The following is a 16,585-nucleotide window of genomic DNA, read 5'->3' as shown; positions in this document are numbered from 1 at the left end:
CTCCCTTGACCACCTTATTTCTCACTAGCGAGCAAAACCTTTTGACAGTCAATTGGCATATTTTATTTGGTAGCAAAACCTGGTGTAATTTCTTCAATGCTGATTTTTTTGGTGATAATCTAACTTCAACCATTGGCTTGAGAACGTTCATTTGGCACTGGAGGGTTGTTTCTTTCGATTAATTTGCATGAAGCGTTTTTGGCCTGTTAGTGCGTGATAGTCGTGGTAAATTGCTGTTTTCTGGCCTGTCCTTGCTAAATTAGATCAATCCTTGTTGCTTGAGGGTTGTCTTTTTGTTGGACCCAGTCCCTCTTGGTGCACCTACTTTCTTGAATTAAGATTCTTGCAGTTTTGGTATTTACTCTTCTCCATGGACATCAGAAAAATTAGTGATGCTTCACAATCCAGGGAAGGAAATAGTTGGAGCAGGCTTAGGCTACCAAATGATGTCCCCTCACTTTAGATTACTACTGTAAAATTAGATGGCAACAAAAATTGTATCCCTTGGTCTCAATCGTACATATTGTTCATCAAAGCTCGAGACTGCCCGACAAGAGAAAGAAGAAACCAACTAATGATTGTCTACCATCAACGAATGGGAAGTTTGAGAATTCCTTGTGTTACGAAATGAACTCTCTCAAAAGAATGAAAGAATAAAACAACAGCTGGATTCTATTTCTAGTAACTAATTAATTGATATTTGTCTAAGTAATTAACTATAAACAAAACAGTAATTAACTACTTTTAAATTCTCCTCTTTGACACTCCCCCACGAGATAAGCATATATGTTATGAATGTTCATCTTGTCCAGTAAACTGTGAAATTGAGATAGATGCAATGCTTTTTGTGAATATATTTGCTAGCAATAGCTTTATTACTTTTGCGCGCACCTTTTGTCTAACAAAATGGCAATCTAGTTCAATATGCTTTGTTCTTTCGTGAAATATTGGATTCTTGGAGATATGCAATGCTGAAACATTATTGCAATACAGATGCATTGATTCCTCGTGATGAACTTTGAAGTTGTTTAACAGATATAATAACCACATAATCTCACATATAGTCACAGCTATTGCTCTATATTCAGCTTCTGCGGAGCTTCCTTCCAGTGTTTACTGTTTCTTTGATTTCCAACTAACCAAAGCATCTACAAGTACAAAATCTTGTCAAAGACTTTCTTGTTTCACTGCACCCTCCCCAATCACTATCTAAGTATGCTCTTAGGATCAAATTTGAAGATAATGCCATAAGTATACCTTGTCTTGGTGATGACTTAAGGTATCTCAAGCATTCAAATGTATAGTTGTTGGTTTCTCCACGAATTGAGTTAAAATGTGAACAACATAGCTAATATCAGACCTTATTAATGTTAAGTATAACAACTTTCCCACAAATTGCATGTACATTGCTGGATCTTGCAATAAGTCTGTATCATTATGAACCAGCTTGTGATTTACTTCATGGGTGTGTTGCTTGGCTTTGCTCCTAAATGACCAGTCTCCTAGCAATTCAAGAACCTACTTTCTTTGGGAAATTGAGATTCCATGTTTGGATCTGGCTATTTCAAGCCCACGAAAATATTTTTGTTCACCTAAATCTTTAAGCTTAAATTGGGAGCTATAAGAACAATTTTGCTGCTTGATATGATAATATCATCTACATAGACCAATAAAGCAACAATGTTTTCTCCCATGCGTTTAGTGAACAAAGAGTAATTTGCCTTTGATTGAACAAATCCACACTGAATCAAACAATCAATAAACTTGGCATTCCACTGTTTGGAAGCCTACTTTAATCCATATAATGACTTTTGTAGTTTGCACACAAGCTTAATGTCTTTGGAATGTGAGATATCAGATTCAATACCAATCTCCCCTGGAAGCTTACAAGGGAAGCGAGACTTCAGTAATCGTTTTCTAGAAAGAGGAAGAGAGAGCACCATAGATTTGATAACATGTTACGAAATGAATTCCCTCTCAAATATTATTGATCACTGCAAACAGTATTTATATACAAAAGAATGAAAGAATAAAACAACAGTTGGATTCTGTTTCTAGTAACTAATTAACTGATATTAGTCTAACTAATTAACTGTAAACCAAACAGTATTAACTATTTTTAAATTCTCCTCCTTGGCACCTTTGGTCATGTCTTAGCTTATCAATTTGATGAAACACATATAGCTAGTGGGTACATACTCTTGGATGTTGCAGATAAGATTTGGATTGTTGTTTCTTAGACTTACTCTCAAATAGGCAATGATGCACAAGTATATAAGCTCAAAAAAGAAAAAAGAAAAAAAGTGAGACGACTATCAATCAATGCCTTGCTTGAATTAAGTAGCTTGTGGCAAGGAATGACTTCTATTTAGATTTTCAAGCAGACTGACCTAAGATGCTACAAAATCTCAAAAGTTCTTTGACATAGTGTGTTTGGTCGAATTTAGTGTTGAGCATGATAAAATTTGGGTCCAAGTTCTTGCAAAGGATCCATTTCCTTCTTTGATGCATGCTTATTCTTAATGTTTAAGAGGAGAGTGTCAAGCTCTTAGATTGTGGGCTAGACAATTGAAGGTATTCGAATTAATTTCAAGAAGAAATGAATATGGGAGGAACAAATAGAATGGGAAAAAAGGAAAAATAGAAAATGAGAGGAAGACCAGAGAGAGAATTGAAAGAAAAGACTTGTCATTATTCTTGATGATCTTGTCTTATTGCTAAGACTTGTCATTATTCTTGATGATCTTGTCTTATTGCTAAGACTTGTCATTATTCTTGATGATCTTGTCTTATTGCTATAGATCTTTTATATAGAGCCTCTAGTAACCATAGCAACCTTTTAACAATGTAACAACCCACTAACTAATCATAATAGCTTTTGTTGCATAGTTAACCTTACCACTTAACCCCTTCCCCCAGCTAATTAACCACTAATGATTAATACAAATTGTTTTGCCATTACATTTATCGACTTACCCTTGAGGTTGTAACAATTCCCCTTATCTTCAAACAATTCTTGACCCTAAGAATTCAGAACAATTGAGCCTTATTCCTTACCCAATTCTTGTTGGTTCCTCCTCTTCATTTGTGGCGTCGATGGTCAAGGCTGAATTTGTCACCACATTTATAACATAACCCCAACTTTCATTGCTACTCTATAGCAATGGATTTGGTTGCATTCGGGTTTTGTAAATCTTAGAATTCACATGCATTTGATTTCCTTCCAATAGTTGAAAAAACAAAGGTTGAATTCACATTTCCATTGCATACCTATTGCAAATCGCTTCCAGTGTAAGCTCTTGGAGCTTTGCCTTCTCAGCTGTCTGTTTCACTGTTGACAGCATCATCATCTTGACCATTGATCACAGCTCGTCTTTCAATTCGCTAGTAAAGCTTGACACAAAATAGGGTTCGATCAAGCTTGGTTGAGACATCCTCACTAACACCCTCAATTCTTCAAACTTCTTTAGGTAGTCTTCAATCGACCCCTCTGCCCTCAATTTGGTAAATTCATTCACCATGTCTACCATTCTCTTCTCACCAAATTGGCCACACAATTCTTTTGAAAATTTCAACAAAGTCACTACTCCACCCTTAGCTTGCCTCCAACCTTGGTACCATGTGTCTGCAGTATCATTAAGATACACTCCCGCCAAGGATACCTTCTTCTTCTCACTGATCCGGTATAATTTGAAAAATCTCTTGCAACGGCGAATCCATCATCTTGGTTTAACGCCCTCAAAGATTGGAATTTCCAATCGAGGCATGAGCCTATCTTTTGTCGCCGCACCCCCTCCAGTCTGGGAAAAATACCATCTCGATCGAAGATCGGTTCTGGACTTGTTCTTAGAGGAAAATTCGCCGACAGACGGAATTGTGGTAAAGCAAACAGCATGTTAAACATGCCTTTGATCTTCTACCCATAATAGCCCGCCTTTTCTTGGCCCTTCTCCAACTCATAGATGCTATCCTTCAAGGTAGCCATATCTTCCTGACTTTAAATTTTCATGGCCACCATGTCTTCCAACATGCACATCATACCTGACTCCAAAGCCTCCATGCGAGACTCAAGCTACTTCATTTGTGTGCCATTCGCCATGGCATGGGTCAATCGCCTACCCCAATCACTTCTGTAGAATTCCTCCGTCATCCGTCACAGTCCACTCCTGCCTTCGAATCAAACCCCCCAAATCGAATCGCCAGCCACTTTCGATTCTAATTCAAATCAAACAACAACTGAGAATTGATCAGCCTAAACCTGCAATCAAGATTGCTCATTAAAGCCTTGCTTTATTCACGCATTTTTTTTTCTAGCCTACCCCGGCCGTGGCCCGCCTACAATTGTCGGAATCTTGAATTCGCCTCACCTACCCAGATTGCTCCCTACTTTTGTCTGTCCAAATCAATCAAATCGATGGACCCCTTACTTCAGCTTTAAAATCTGATCCGAGAGTCACCACATTTGATCCACTTCCAAACAACGGTTGGCTTCTGATTCACAAGAGTTTATCGCCTCCATTGCAACTTCTTGAAATCACCTTGCTCAGTTTTCGAGGAAAGCCTGGCTCTAATACCACTTGTCAAGCCCTCAGATTGTGGGCTGGACAATTGAAGGAATTCAGATTGAATTTTGAGAAGAAATGAATGTATAAGGAACAGATAGAATGGGGAAAAATGAGAAATAAAGAATGAGAAAGAATAAGAGGAAAATCAGAGAGAGAATTAAAAGAGAATACTTGTCATTATTCTCGGTGATCCTGTCTTACTGCCATAGGTCTCTTATATAGAGCCTCTAGCAACCATAACAGCCTTCTAACAATGTAACAACCCACTAACTAAACATAATAGTTTTTGTTGCACAGTGAACCTAACCACTTAACCCCCCTCTTAGCTAATTAATCACTAAAGGTTAGTACAAATTGTTCTACCATTACATTTACTGACTTACCCTTGGGTCATGACAGAGAGTAGGAGAACTTTTATGTTACACTACATTTATAGAAAAATCAACAATGAACAAGAGTAGGCAAAGCAATCTTAATGAACTTTTTTAGGGGACAATGAGCACTTAAAATGTGATTACTATGGAAAGCCTCAACACACCAAGAAGACTTGTTGGAAGCTTCACCAAAGGAGTCTACTTCCTAGATCACAAGCACACATGTCAAAGTCAACTTAGTTACATGATGTTTATATGTGTAAGACATTAATTTTAAATGTATCATACATATTACATATATTATATTGTGTCGGTTGCCTATACCATCATAAAATATGTACGCAATATAAGTGTCAAATCATATTTCATAACTCCACCTACTAGGACTCTTTTAGTATCAATTTTGAATAATCTCGTAAACAACAACTTAACCTTATAATCATGACCATTGATAGAGAATCACTAAGCAAGGGGGAAATGCTTATAACAAAGTTATCTATTTCAAATGAAGGAAATTAGGTGGTGATTTACACAAAGCATGGCAACAAAAGTTGTTCCTCTTGCAAGATTCAATACTAGTTTGATTTCTCCAAACATACATATCATATCTTCTTCAAATTTCAAGTAGATTATTGTTCAATCTACACCTACGTTTGCACATGTATAAAACATCACCACTTGTACACATCCACAAACAGAAGAAGAGAATACCTTGTGACACCTCGATAAATTGAGCTCCGCTTGTCGTCTTCACTCTTATATATAGCAATATTTGCGCCACCACCTTCGAAGGCTTCTACACTGTTGCCGTTGTCGCCAGTCTCTGTTTTTAGCACCTGTCCAGACGAAGAGGACAACCATGCCTCAACTCAAAACCTTAGGGAGAAAGAGCGAGAAAATAGATGATCGGTTTGATTGCACAGGAAGGGAAACTACTAACTGTGGAAGTAAAAGTATTCATCCCTAGTATAATAAAAGTTGCAGTACGCAATATGGGCAATTCTGTAATTTCACGTATGCCTAAAATAGTACAAAGCGCCAAATCGCACCAAGAGACATTCATGCTCATTGCTTGCTGAAAGGCTCCATTTCAAATTTTTATACCTACAAACTTATTAGATTTCAAAAATAAAATATATTAATTATTATTTTAAAGTCAATAATTATTATTACATCTTATTAAAAATATTATTCATGGGCCTCAATAAACCTTCGGGTTCTAAATAGACCATCAATCAAACAACTATACCCATTTATCCCAAGGACATATCCATCCTTAAGAGCAAAAATGCTTCATCAATTCTACCCAACATGCGTAACCCACTGAGCAGAGCATTATAAGTAATTATATCAAGTAAACACCCTCAAATAGTCTATATGCTTCATCGACTTTGTTGGCATGAGACAAGCTTGAAAAAATCACAATACAAGTTATCCTATTGGGCATTATACATTTTTGAGTTATTTCATCAAACAACTTAAGAGCATCTCGAGTGTTGCCACTTTTACACTGCCACCAATTAAAACGCTATAAGTATCATAATTTGGACGGCAATTCGACTTCAACATCATATTATAAACTGCCAATGCCAACAAAACAACATCTTTTTCAACCATTACATGTAATATCATGTGATAAGTATGCAATTACTACTCACATTCAAAGTCCTTCATTTTGCCAAAAGCTTCCACAGCCTTTTCGGCCATACGCAACTTCCAATATGCACTAATCAATATTGTGAAAGCATTAGACGAAATATAACAACCGCAACTCTTGAGCTCTTCAAAGGATTTTCCATTACAAGTCAACCCCATCATTCTTAACGAGCATTCCAACAATAAAATCAAACGAATTCTAGCAACGAAACTACTTTATATTCGCTACCCACATGATGAAATGAAAACCCACTTTCGGGTCGAGCTGTTGCTATAATATAGAGCTCAGAATGTTGCAAGGTAGAGTGTAAGACACTTTCTCGAGAGCAAATTTCATGCAGCTCGTGGTGTTGATTGTTGGGAACCTTGATCTAATATGAAAGCTAAAATCAAGAACACAACAAACTGGATTGGATGACTTAGTTTTATTGACAGTAACCTTGGCTTAAATAGCCATTCAATACACGATAACAGAAAATGAGAAAGCAGTCCACTTTGGCAAAAGTAAAGGCCAAGTGGTAACAGAAACTTGGAACAATTCAAATACAAGTAGTTATCTCTAAAGACTATGACTTTCTTGAAAATCATGAAATTATTCTAACAAAAAACTGCAGTAAACTTCTTCATTCCCTCCCTTAAACTAAATGTAGTGAAACAATTAGTTTATTCCAGAAATCTCACATACTCCTAGCAATTTTCAAAGCTTCTGATAAGCTTCAAGCTTCAATGGTTTGCTCATTATGTCCATCACTTGATCCCGACTTCCACAATGAACTAATTCAATTGTACCATCCTTAGTAAGATTCCTTAAGAAATAGAATCTCACATCAATATGCTTGTTGCGACCATGCATAACTGGATTCTTAAACAGCTTGATGGTTGAACTGTTGTCACACATCACAATAGTACAACCTCCATCAGAATGTCCCAACTCTTTTAAAATTCTCTTCATCCAGACTCCTTGACAAGCACAGACTGCAGTTGCCACAAACTCAACTTATGTGGTTGATAAAGTCACAATAGGTTGCTTTTTTAAACACCATGAAACAACACCTGAACTCATTAAAAACACGTACCCAGATGTACTCTTCATGTCCTTCATATCTCTGGCATAGTCTCTATCTGTAAATTCCAACAACTCACCATCTCCTCTTTTCTTATAATGAATTCCATAGTTCACAGTTCCTTTTAAGTATCGAAGTGCTCTCTTAGCTGCCTGTAGATGAATCTTCATTGGTTTTGCCATATATCTGGTTATGAGACAAGTAACAAACTTCATGTCAGGTCTTATGGCAATGAGATACATTAAACTCCCCACTAACTGCTTGTAGTACATCTATCAATAGGGACTCCATCTCTATCTTTGCTCACTTTGAAACCTAGAACTATTGGATTGCCCACCGAATTACTTTCCATCATACCAAACCTTCCCAAAACCTCCAAGGCATATTTCCTTTGGCATATATAAATACCATTAGACTTTTGTAGCACCTCAATCCCAAGAAAAAAACTCATCTTCCCCAAGTCATACATATCAAACTCTCTTAGCATAGAGCTTTTAAATTCAGACATCATAATTTCATCATCACTAGCAAAAATTAAATCATCAACATAAACACTTACAATGATAATTTTTTCTTCTCTGCTTCTCTTTGTGAATAATGTCTGCTTACTATCACACATTTGAAACCTTTCACTAATGAAATGTGCTTTGATTCGACTAAACAAAGCTCGTGGAGCTTGTTTTAATCTATACAAGGCTTTATGTAACTTGTAAACCAAATGCTCACTGCCTTTTTTTCATACCCTCTTGGCTGCTCCACCTAAACATCTTCATTCAACTCACTATGGAGAAAAGCTGACTTAACATCCAGCTGAAAAATCTTCCAATCCTTCTGTGTAGCCAGAGTAATAATCATCCTCACAGTATCCATCCTTGCCACTGATGCAAAAACTTTTGTGTAGTCTACTCCATGATCTTGAGAGTACCATTTAGCAACCAAACGAGCCTTGTGCTTATCAACCTTTCCATGCTCATTGTATTTGGTTTTATAAACCCACTTCACTCCAATTTTTTTGGCTCTAGCTAGCAGCTCAATGAATGTTCATGTTTTGTTCTTCTCGAAGGATTTGATTTCATTGTCCATAGGCAATCTCCAATTTGCACTCTTCACATCTTCCTCAAAATACAATGGATCAGTTGATACCACTAGTGCCATATAAACTTCATCCTCAGATAGACCTTCTCCACTATCATAATCACCCATCCATGTAGGAGGTTGCCTCGATTCCCTCATTCTCTCTTCACCCTCACTAAGACCATCTTCTTTTTCTCTAACTCCCTCGTCACTAGTCTTTCCTACCTCTCCATCAGTATCATCTCCATTCTCATTTTCACTCACACCCCATTGTAAGTCTACTACTATTTGTTTTTCATAACTCACATCCCAATCCCATTGCTTCCCTTCTTCAAAAATTACATCTTTACTCACAACAACCCTCTTAACAATAGGATCAAATAGCATGTAATCTTTTGACTCCTCACTAACTCCCAATAGCACACAAGTAATGCTTTTATTATCAAGTTTAGTCCTCTTGCTTCTGGAACATGGACGTGTGCTATGTAACCAAAAACCCGAAAATGATCTACTGAGGGTTTCACTCCACTCCAAGCCTCCTCTGGTGTAACATCCTTGACAGCTAATGCAGGACACCTATTGAGGACATAGATAGTCCAGTTCATTACCTATAGCCGAAAGGTCTTGGGAATGTTCTTGTCAGATAACATTGAACAAACCATGTTCATCATGGTTCTATTCTTCCTTTTAGCTACATTGTTCTGTTGCAAAGTATAAACGGTGGTCAATTGCCTCTTAATCCCACTTTGTTTGCTGAAATCATTGAACTCATTTGAATTGAATTCTCCTCCTCTATTAGTGTGCAAACACTTAACAAACATCCATGTTTCTTTCTCAACCATAGTCTTAAAGCATTTAAAAGAATTTAAAGCCCCTGACTTCTCCTCTAGAAAATACACCCAAGCTTTTCTGCTATAATCATCAATGAATAACAAAATGTACCTCTTGTTGCTATTAGATGTAGGAGTGATCGGACCACAAATATCCGTATGAATAAGTTCCAAATTCTAAGTTGCTCTCCAAGTACTCCTCTTTGGGATAGGATCACGGTGTTGTTTCCCGTTGATGCCATCAGTGCATATCACACTTGAGGCAGAGAGTTGAAGAAGTCCATGTACCATGTTTTTATCTAGCAAGGTTCTCAAACCCTTGTAGCTTAGATGCCCATACCTTCGATACCAAAGATGAGACAAGTTTTGAGCTCTTGTGTGCAAGCACTTATTAGATTGTGCTTGAGAAGAAACTTGAGACTGAGTCAACAAGATAAACATCCTATTGGCACTTATGTTGGTTTGAATGATCAAACCCTTCGCTGGATGAAATATCTTACACATCCCTCCCTTGATCAAAATAGCCAAGCCTCTTTCTTGCAACTGCCCTATGCTTAAGAGGTTATTTCTCAACTCTGGAATATAGTATACCTCGGCAACAACATGATTGACTCCATTCAGCAACAGCTTCATAGTTCCCTTTCCCATCACATTCATCTTAGTGTTGTTCCCCAGTTTCACCGAATGCCAAAATTTTTCATCTAGTTCACTGAACATAGCTAGATTGTCGCACATGTGATTAGAACACCCTGAATCAGGGAACCATGCATCTTCTCTTCTGGCCTCATACAGCTCCATAAAGACATCAGAAACATTTCATCTTCTTCATCAAGTTCTGCATAGTTTGCTTCTTTGTTCCCAGAAGGACATTCATACTGAAAATGTCCAAGATTATGGCATCGGTAACACTTCACAGTTGCCTTGTTGAAACCTGCTCAACCTGTCCCTCTTCCTCTGTAGCCACCATGACCACGACATCTTCTTTTTTCATGTGTCACCTTCAAGGCCTGCTCCTCATCATTGTGCCTCTGGAATTTATGTTCATGTACTATTGATGAGCTTTGTAACTCATTAATAGTGAGAGCATTAATGTCCTTTAACTCCTCAATAGAACAAACAACATAGTTAAACTTCTCAGTTAAAGAGCGTAGAATTTTCTCCACCATTTTAACATCATGCATATCTTCTCCATAAATTCGCATCTTGTTTGCCACTATCATGACCCTAGAGAAATACTTTGTCACTCGTTCACCGGACCTTATCTCAAGAGTTTCAAATTCTCTACGGAGAGCTTGAAGATGAGACCTCTTGACCTTTGCATTCCCTTCGAACTTTTTTTTCATGGCATTCCATATTAAGCAGGCAGTATCCTTCTTGAGAATGGTGTAAAGAATTGTGCAATCGATGGCCTGGAAGAGATAGTTCTTCACTTTCAAGTCCTTTAGCTTCATCTCGTCATTCTTTTTTTATTGTGCATATGTCTTCAACGATTCACTTGCTGGCTCAACATAACCAGGCTCCACTAGCTCCCAAAATTCCTTAAATATAGGAAATTTTCCATTAGCATGCTCCAATGTCATAGTGACCATCAAAGCGAGGAATGGCTGGCTGTATAAAACTCTCTTTAGTAGTCATCTTCTGTGCTGTTGTAAGAACTTCAAAAACTGTTGCTTTGATTTTGTCAGGCCCAGTGGGAGCTCTGATACCAGATTGTTGGGAACCTTGATCCAATGTGAAAGCTAAAATCAAGAACACAACAAACTGGATTGGATGACTTAGTTTTATTGATAGTAACCTTGGCTTAAATAGCCATTCAATTAATATACAATAATAGAAAATGAGAAAGTAACCCACTTTGGCGAAAATAAAGGCCAAGTGGTAACATAAACTTGGAATAATTCAAATACAAGTAGTTATCCCTAAAGACTAGGACTTTCCTAAAAATCAAAAAATTATTCTAACAAAAAGCTGCAGTAAACTCCTTCATTGATGATTTTGAAGACTTGATCAGGAGTGGCGTGGAGGCCGAGGGATTTGGAATGGTTTGAGTTGGAGATGAATGGGGAAGTGGGTCGAAGAAGATGGGATGGGAGCTTCTTCGTGGCAGGAGCAACAACAACATCTCATGGCATGCGGTTTTAGGGTTTAAAGTTGGTGTTTTAATAGAGAAAAATCAACGCCATGTTTATGTGAGTCTTCCAGGGTGGCTGCAGATGCAAAGGTTACAGGCCAAAGCGCTGAGGAGATCTTTACAAGGAGGAGGACCATAAGCACATGGGAATTTACAATTTAGGGCAATGAATGTTCAATTTAACACATTTGTGAATTTAATTTGTGTACTTATAAAGTGAGTTTGATTATAAAAAAAAAAATTGGTATTTTTAAGTTTTAAGATAAGTGTAAGTGACATTTTTGACATTTAAAATAATACAGTAATTACTCTCAATCTTTAGGTTATGTTATAATTTATTTCATTGCATGTCAAACCAACAGCCCAAATCACTGACCTTTCTCTCTATCTCTCAACTTAAGGATTGGCCAAAGCTGTCAAAACCCACTATCTCTATTGTTAATTTGATCCTTGCCTTTATTCAATGAAAATAAGCATTATTGCCAGTGTTTTAAGCTTTCTATATTGTCTTGTTAAACCATCAAGAGTGAAGACCCAACACATTTCCTCTATCGACACCACAACATCCCCCATCTATTTGTCACTAATGTATGGTGAACCAAGCCAAATCAACTATTTGGTCAAGATCACCAGTCATCTCCTTTATCTCCACTACCATTATTAATCTTCATTGTTACTTGAAGAAGTCACCTACAACCCCCTTGGTTTTGATTTATTTTGCTCTTCCACCATAAAACTCCATTGTCATTGTACTATTATTAAATAGCTTCCTATCTTTATCTCCCATGACAAAACCCATTTAGGTTCAGCCGTTACTAAAATCAAATAGGTTATATTGATCTTTTTTTTAATGGCAATGGTTAGTTGACCAAATGCACTTCAAAACCCTTTCTCTAATCTAGCCATTGGCAACCTTATCTCTATCAAGGTCATTGGAGAGAAAGAGCAAACCCAATTGTGAAAGAGAAACCCATATCTATTTGGGTTTTTTAACAACCCCATTAGAGATAGGGTTTCCTTACTGTTGATGAGGTTTGAGACCATCACAGAACGCGATAGGGATTGATAGGTAGATTTAAGAGCATCATTGGGTCACTAAAGAAAATCTCTCTCGCTGTTTGATGTAAATGCTAACAATTGTTAGGGTTTAGGAATAGAACCCTAGGTGATAGAAGCCACAAACAATCGTTACGGTTTTGTCGACCGCTAGTGATTGTCAACGATCACCAATATTTTTTTATTTTTAAAATAATCTTAAAACTAGGGGCATTTTTTGCTATTCCACCTCACTTATGACATTTACCTAAATGGAGAGGTACCAATTTCTATTTTCAAAATCTCATAGGTGGTTTTTATAAATTACTTTATAAAAAAACTATTTGGTAAATTTACTCAATTGAGTTGAAATTGAGTTCAATTAGAATGTTAAACAACAAAAAAACAATATAATTATATAAGGACACAAAAGGAGCTCAAATTTGTATCAATGATTTAGAGAGGGAAAATTAAAAAATAAAAATTAAACTCACCTTAATCGAGTTTTTGAGTGGTCCTAGAATTTTTGTTCATAGATTTAAGTAAGATGTTAATTACACTCATTACATTTCCTAACAAAAGTATGGTATAGATGTTAGTTAAGTTTGTCAAAAGACAAAACTTTACTATCAATTGTTAAATTAAAAAATTATGTTACATAACTTGGTCGATTAAATAATTGCCAGTTGATATCCTCATATTGATTGGTGGATTTGGGGGGAGGGTAGGGTAATGGAAATCAACCATAAAATGAAGATTCCAATTGAGGCTTTTGGGTGTACAAACTAGTCAGTTTTGATTGATTTTGAGGGTTGTTGTTGGAGGATCTTTATAGAAGAGATAGATAGGAAGAATTTGGTGTAGAAATCAAGTGATTTAGTGAAGTTTTGAGTGATGTTGGGTGTTCGATGGAAAAGTAGGTGTCAATAGAGTATTGTCTGATATTAGGTGCATTTAGGTAAAAATGGGGGAGGAATTGAGGGTCAATAGAGACCTAAAAGAAAAATAGGAGACTAGGACAAAATTGAAGAGTTTTAGTGAATTTCAAACGAGGTTTTCAATATCATCGAAAGTTACCCATGTTGCTAGAAAACTAGTTTGACGACTAGTGATGACAAAAGCAATTGTTTCAACCAAGAAAAAAAAAATGAAAGAGAAATAAAAAAAGGAAAGAGGAAAAAAAGATTAAAAAAAGAGTTGATTGACAAATTACAATAATAGTTGATAACAAGGCGATCATTAGAAAAGATAAGCGAAAGTGGCTAAATTTAGGTACGTGAATCACACGAGTCAGTCCAAAGGTGTGTAGATTATGGGTGTGTCACTTGCACATGCACACAAGGAAAGAAAAAATAAAGAAGCAAAAAAATTTATAAAAATGTAGACAAAAATTTTAAAAATGATTTTTAAGGTTCAAGGCACAAACCACGTTAGCATGCAAGGCATGAAATAACATATAATTTTATATTTTTAAAGATAAGTGATTCGACCTATATATATTATTTTGTCTCTTATTTCTACATGGTGTGTTAATGTCACATAGTTACATTTTAGTATCATTTGACATTTCATCACGACAAGTATTATCTTTTGGACATGTATATTATTTGTGATATATTTGAAAGTTTATTATTATTTATTTGGGTGATTGGTGTTCTTCATCTCTAAAAAATTTAATAAAGGAACAAACTCACTAATCTTGAGCTCTAAACTTCTTGCAATCTTGAAAAAACAAAGCATTGAAACTTGGAGAATATTATTACAAAAATAATGATTTCAAACTTATACTTAAAAACTAGAATAAAAAAGTGGGAATGTCGAATATATCTAGAAAAAAACGATTATTAATAGACTGACTAAAGCCCCAAACCATGAAGTACTTAATATCGATCGGTGCTATAGAAAGATATGTTTTAAATCTCATATTAATTCATGACCACTTTTATTTTAATGTAATACATAATGTTTTATTAATAAAATCTTATAAATATATGGTTAGGGGACACTCGTGGTTGTATACAAAGTCTCTAATTCAATACGTCCCATTCAATCTTTTCTTTAGCTTAAAATGCACAGCATGTCCCTTTTGTTGTTTTACTTTTGTATATTAGTTTTGATGATGAAAAATAATACTTTATTTAATCCCTAAGTCATGAATCAAGGTTGTGGTTTTTAACATAAATCAATTTCAATATCAATTATTACTTTGTGAAAATGAAAACCAAATGAATTTCAAATATCGAGATTTCAAAGTCATATTTTTCTAAGTCTAGAAGTTTAGCACCTTATAAGAAGACATATATGAAAATGTTTTCTTTTTATAAAACTAACTTCTGGTATTTCAACAGCTAACATTCATTAGTGATAAAATTATTTTTAACAAATTTTTCAAGAAATAGAAAGTGTATATCTTGGAGGTGGTAAAATCACAAAATCCTAAGTTTCTACTAAAACCCAAATTTTACTTTCTTATTCTTATGGATTTTAATTTTTTACATATTTTTATTGAATCTAAATGGAGAGTACTTTCTTATTTATATTTATGTATTAAAGTAAATGAAAATATAAATATCTTGTGATGATTTGTATCAATCAAGTGTGTTTCTTCATGTTATCAGTTAAGTTTTCATTTTTTTTTCAAAATTGATAGTCGACTATATGGTTTAGTGCTGTTAACTATGCCTGTCAATAGTCGACTATGTTATTAAAGATAGTCGACTATGCTTGTATAATATGTCGACTATATATGGCTTATGTCGACTATTTTTCATTCTGTTGACTATCATGTAAGAATAGTCGACTATGGTTTTTCTTCTTTCGACTATGTGAATGTATTTGTCGACTATAGTTAATTTGTGTTAGAAGATAGTCGACTATACTTTCTTGTCTATCGACTATGCCTAGTTTTATTTGAAGAAATAGTCGACTAACCTATTTTGTCTGTCGACTGTTCATTTCTCAAAAATCAATAATGGCTAGTTTTTCAATCTTCAATGGCTAGTTTCTCATTCTCCAACGTCTAGTTTTGGGTAAGATTCTTGGGATGCTTATATATACATATCAAGGAGATCAAGAGAAGGCTAATGGACGAGAATGAAATCATTTAAGCTTACTGTTATTCTCATTTGTATTAACATTTGTATTTAAAATCGTTTGTGTTTTATTTTTCTCTCTTCAAGGCTTTGATCTAAATTTATATACATCTATTTAAGCCTTGTTTAATTTTGAGAGATATTGTAACTAAGAGATTCATCTCTTAGATTATCTCCAATTGTATATTTCTTATATTTCCTAGCTTGTGTAGCTAGAGAGCCTATTTGATTGGGAGGTTTGTAAATTTTCTAGTCGATGACTAGAGGACCTACTCGGGTTTAGTAGGGGGTTGATAGTGGATTGTTTTAAAAATCCTTAGTGAAGAGTTAAGGTAATGGATTAGGCTTGGGTTAAGCCGAACCACTATAAATTCTTGTGTTCATCTCTTGTTTGTGCTTTTATTTCATTTATTATTTCAAGCATTTCAATAATCTTCACTTGCATCAAATTTTCCATGAAAATGATTTCAAGTTTTATCAAGTTTTTAAAATATCTAATTCACTCCCCCTCTTGGTGTGTGCCATAGCACCTCCCGGTCTAACACATTTCAAAAATAATTTTATAAAATGATATATATATAATTTTATGTTTCAAAAATTCATTGTATTTATTTTTAAATTTTTTTTTTGATATTTTCTAATTTTTTAAAAGTGAATGCTATGGCTTTTGAAATACAAAATGTCAAGACATCTATAATTATAAAATTAAAAATAAAAATCAAATTATATTTTCTGAAATGAAATTGAATTGAGTCTTGCATTTT

General features: G+C 35.3%; 1 protein-coding gene across 1 annotated transcript; it reads right to left on the bottom strand.

Moving 5' to 3' along the window:
• Positions 1-10,498: 10,498 nt before the first annotated feature.
• Positions 10,499-11,014, bottom strand: LOC127788222 (uncharacterized). Its single transcript, XM_052316332.1, has one exon. The coding sequence runs from the start codon at positions 11,012-11,014 to the stop codon at positions 10,499-10,501; it is 516 nt and encodes a 171-aa protein (XP_052172292.1).
• Between the last annotated feature and the right edge of the window lie 5,571 nt (positions 11,015-16,585).

Source organism: Diospyros lotus, chromosome 13 (assembly GCF_014633365.1).
Source record: "Diospyros lotus cultivar Yz01 chromosome 13, ASM1463336v1, whole genome shotgun sequence".
Classification (NCBI taxonomy): Eukaryota; Viridiplantae; Streptophyta; class Magnoliopsida; order Ericales; family Ebenaceae; genus Diospyros; species Diospyros lotus.
The sequence above is the reverse complement of the archived record's forward strand: the minus strand, read 5'-3'. Positions and strand labels throughout refer to the sequence as shown.

Bases quoted from the DNA above. Each gene is read 5' to 3' on its own strand.
- LOC127788222 (XM_052316332.1), bottom strand. From the start codon at position 11,014: ATGAAGCTAAAGGACTTGAAAGTGAAGAACTATCTCTTCCAGGCCATC.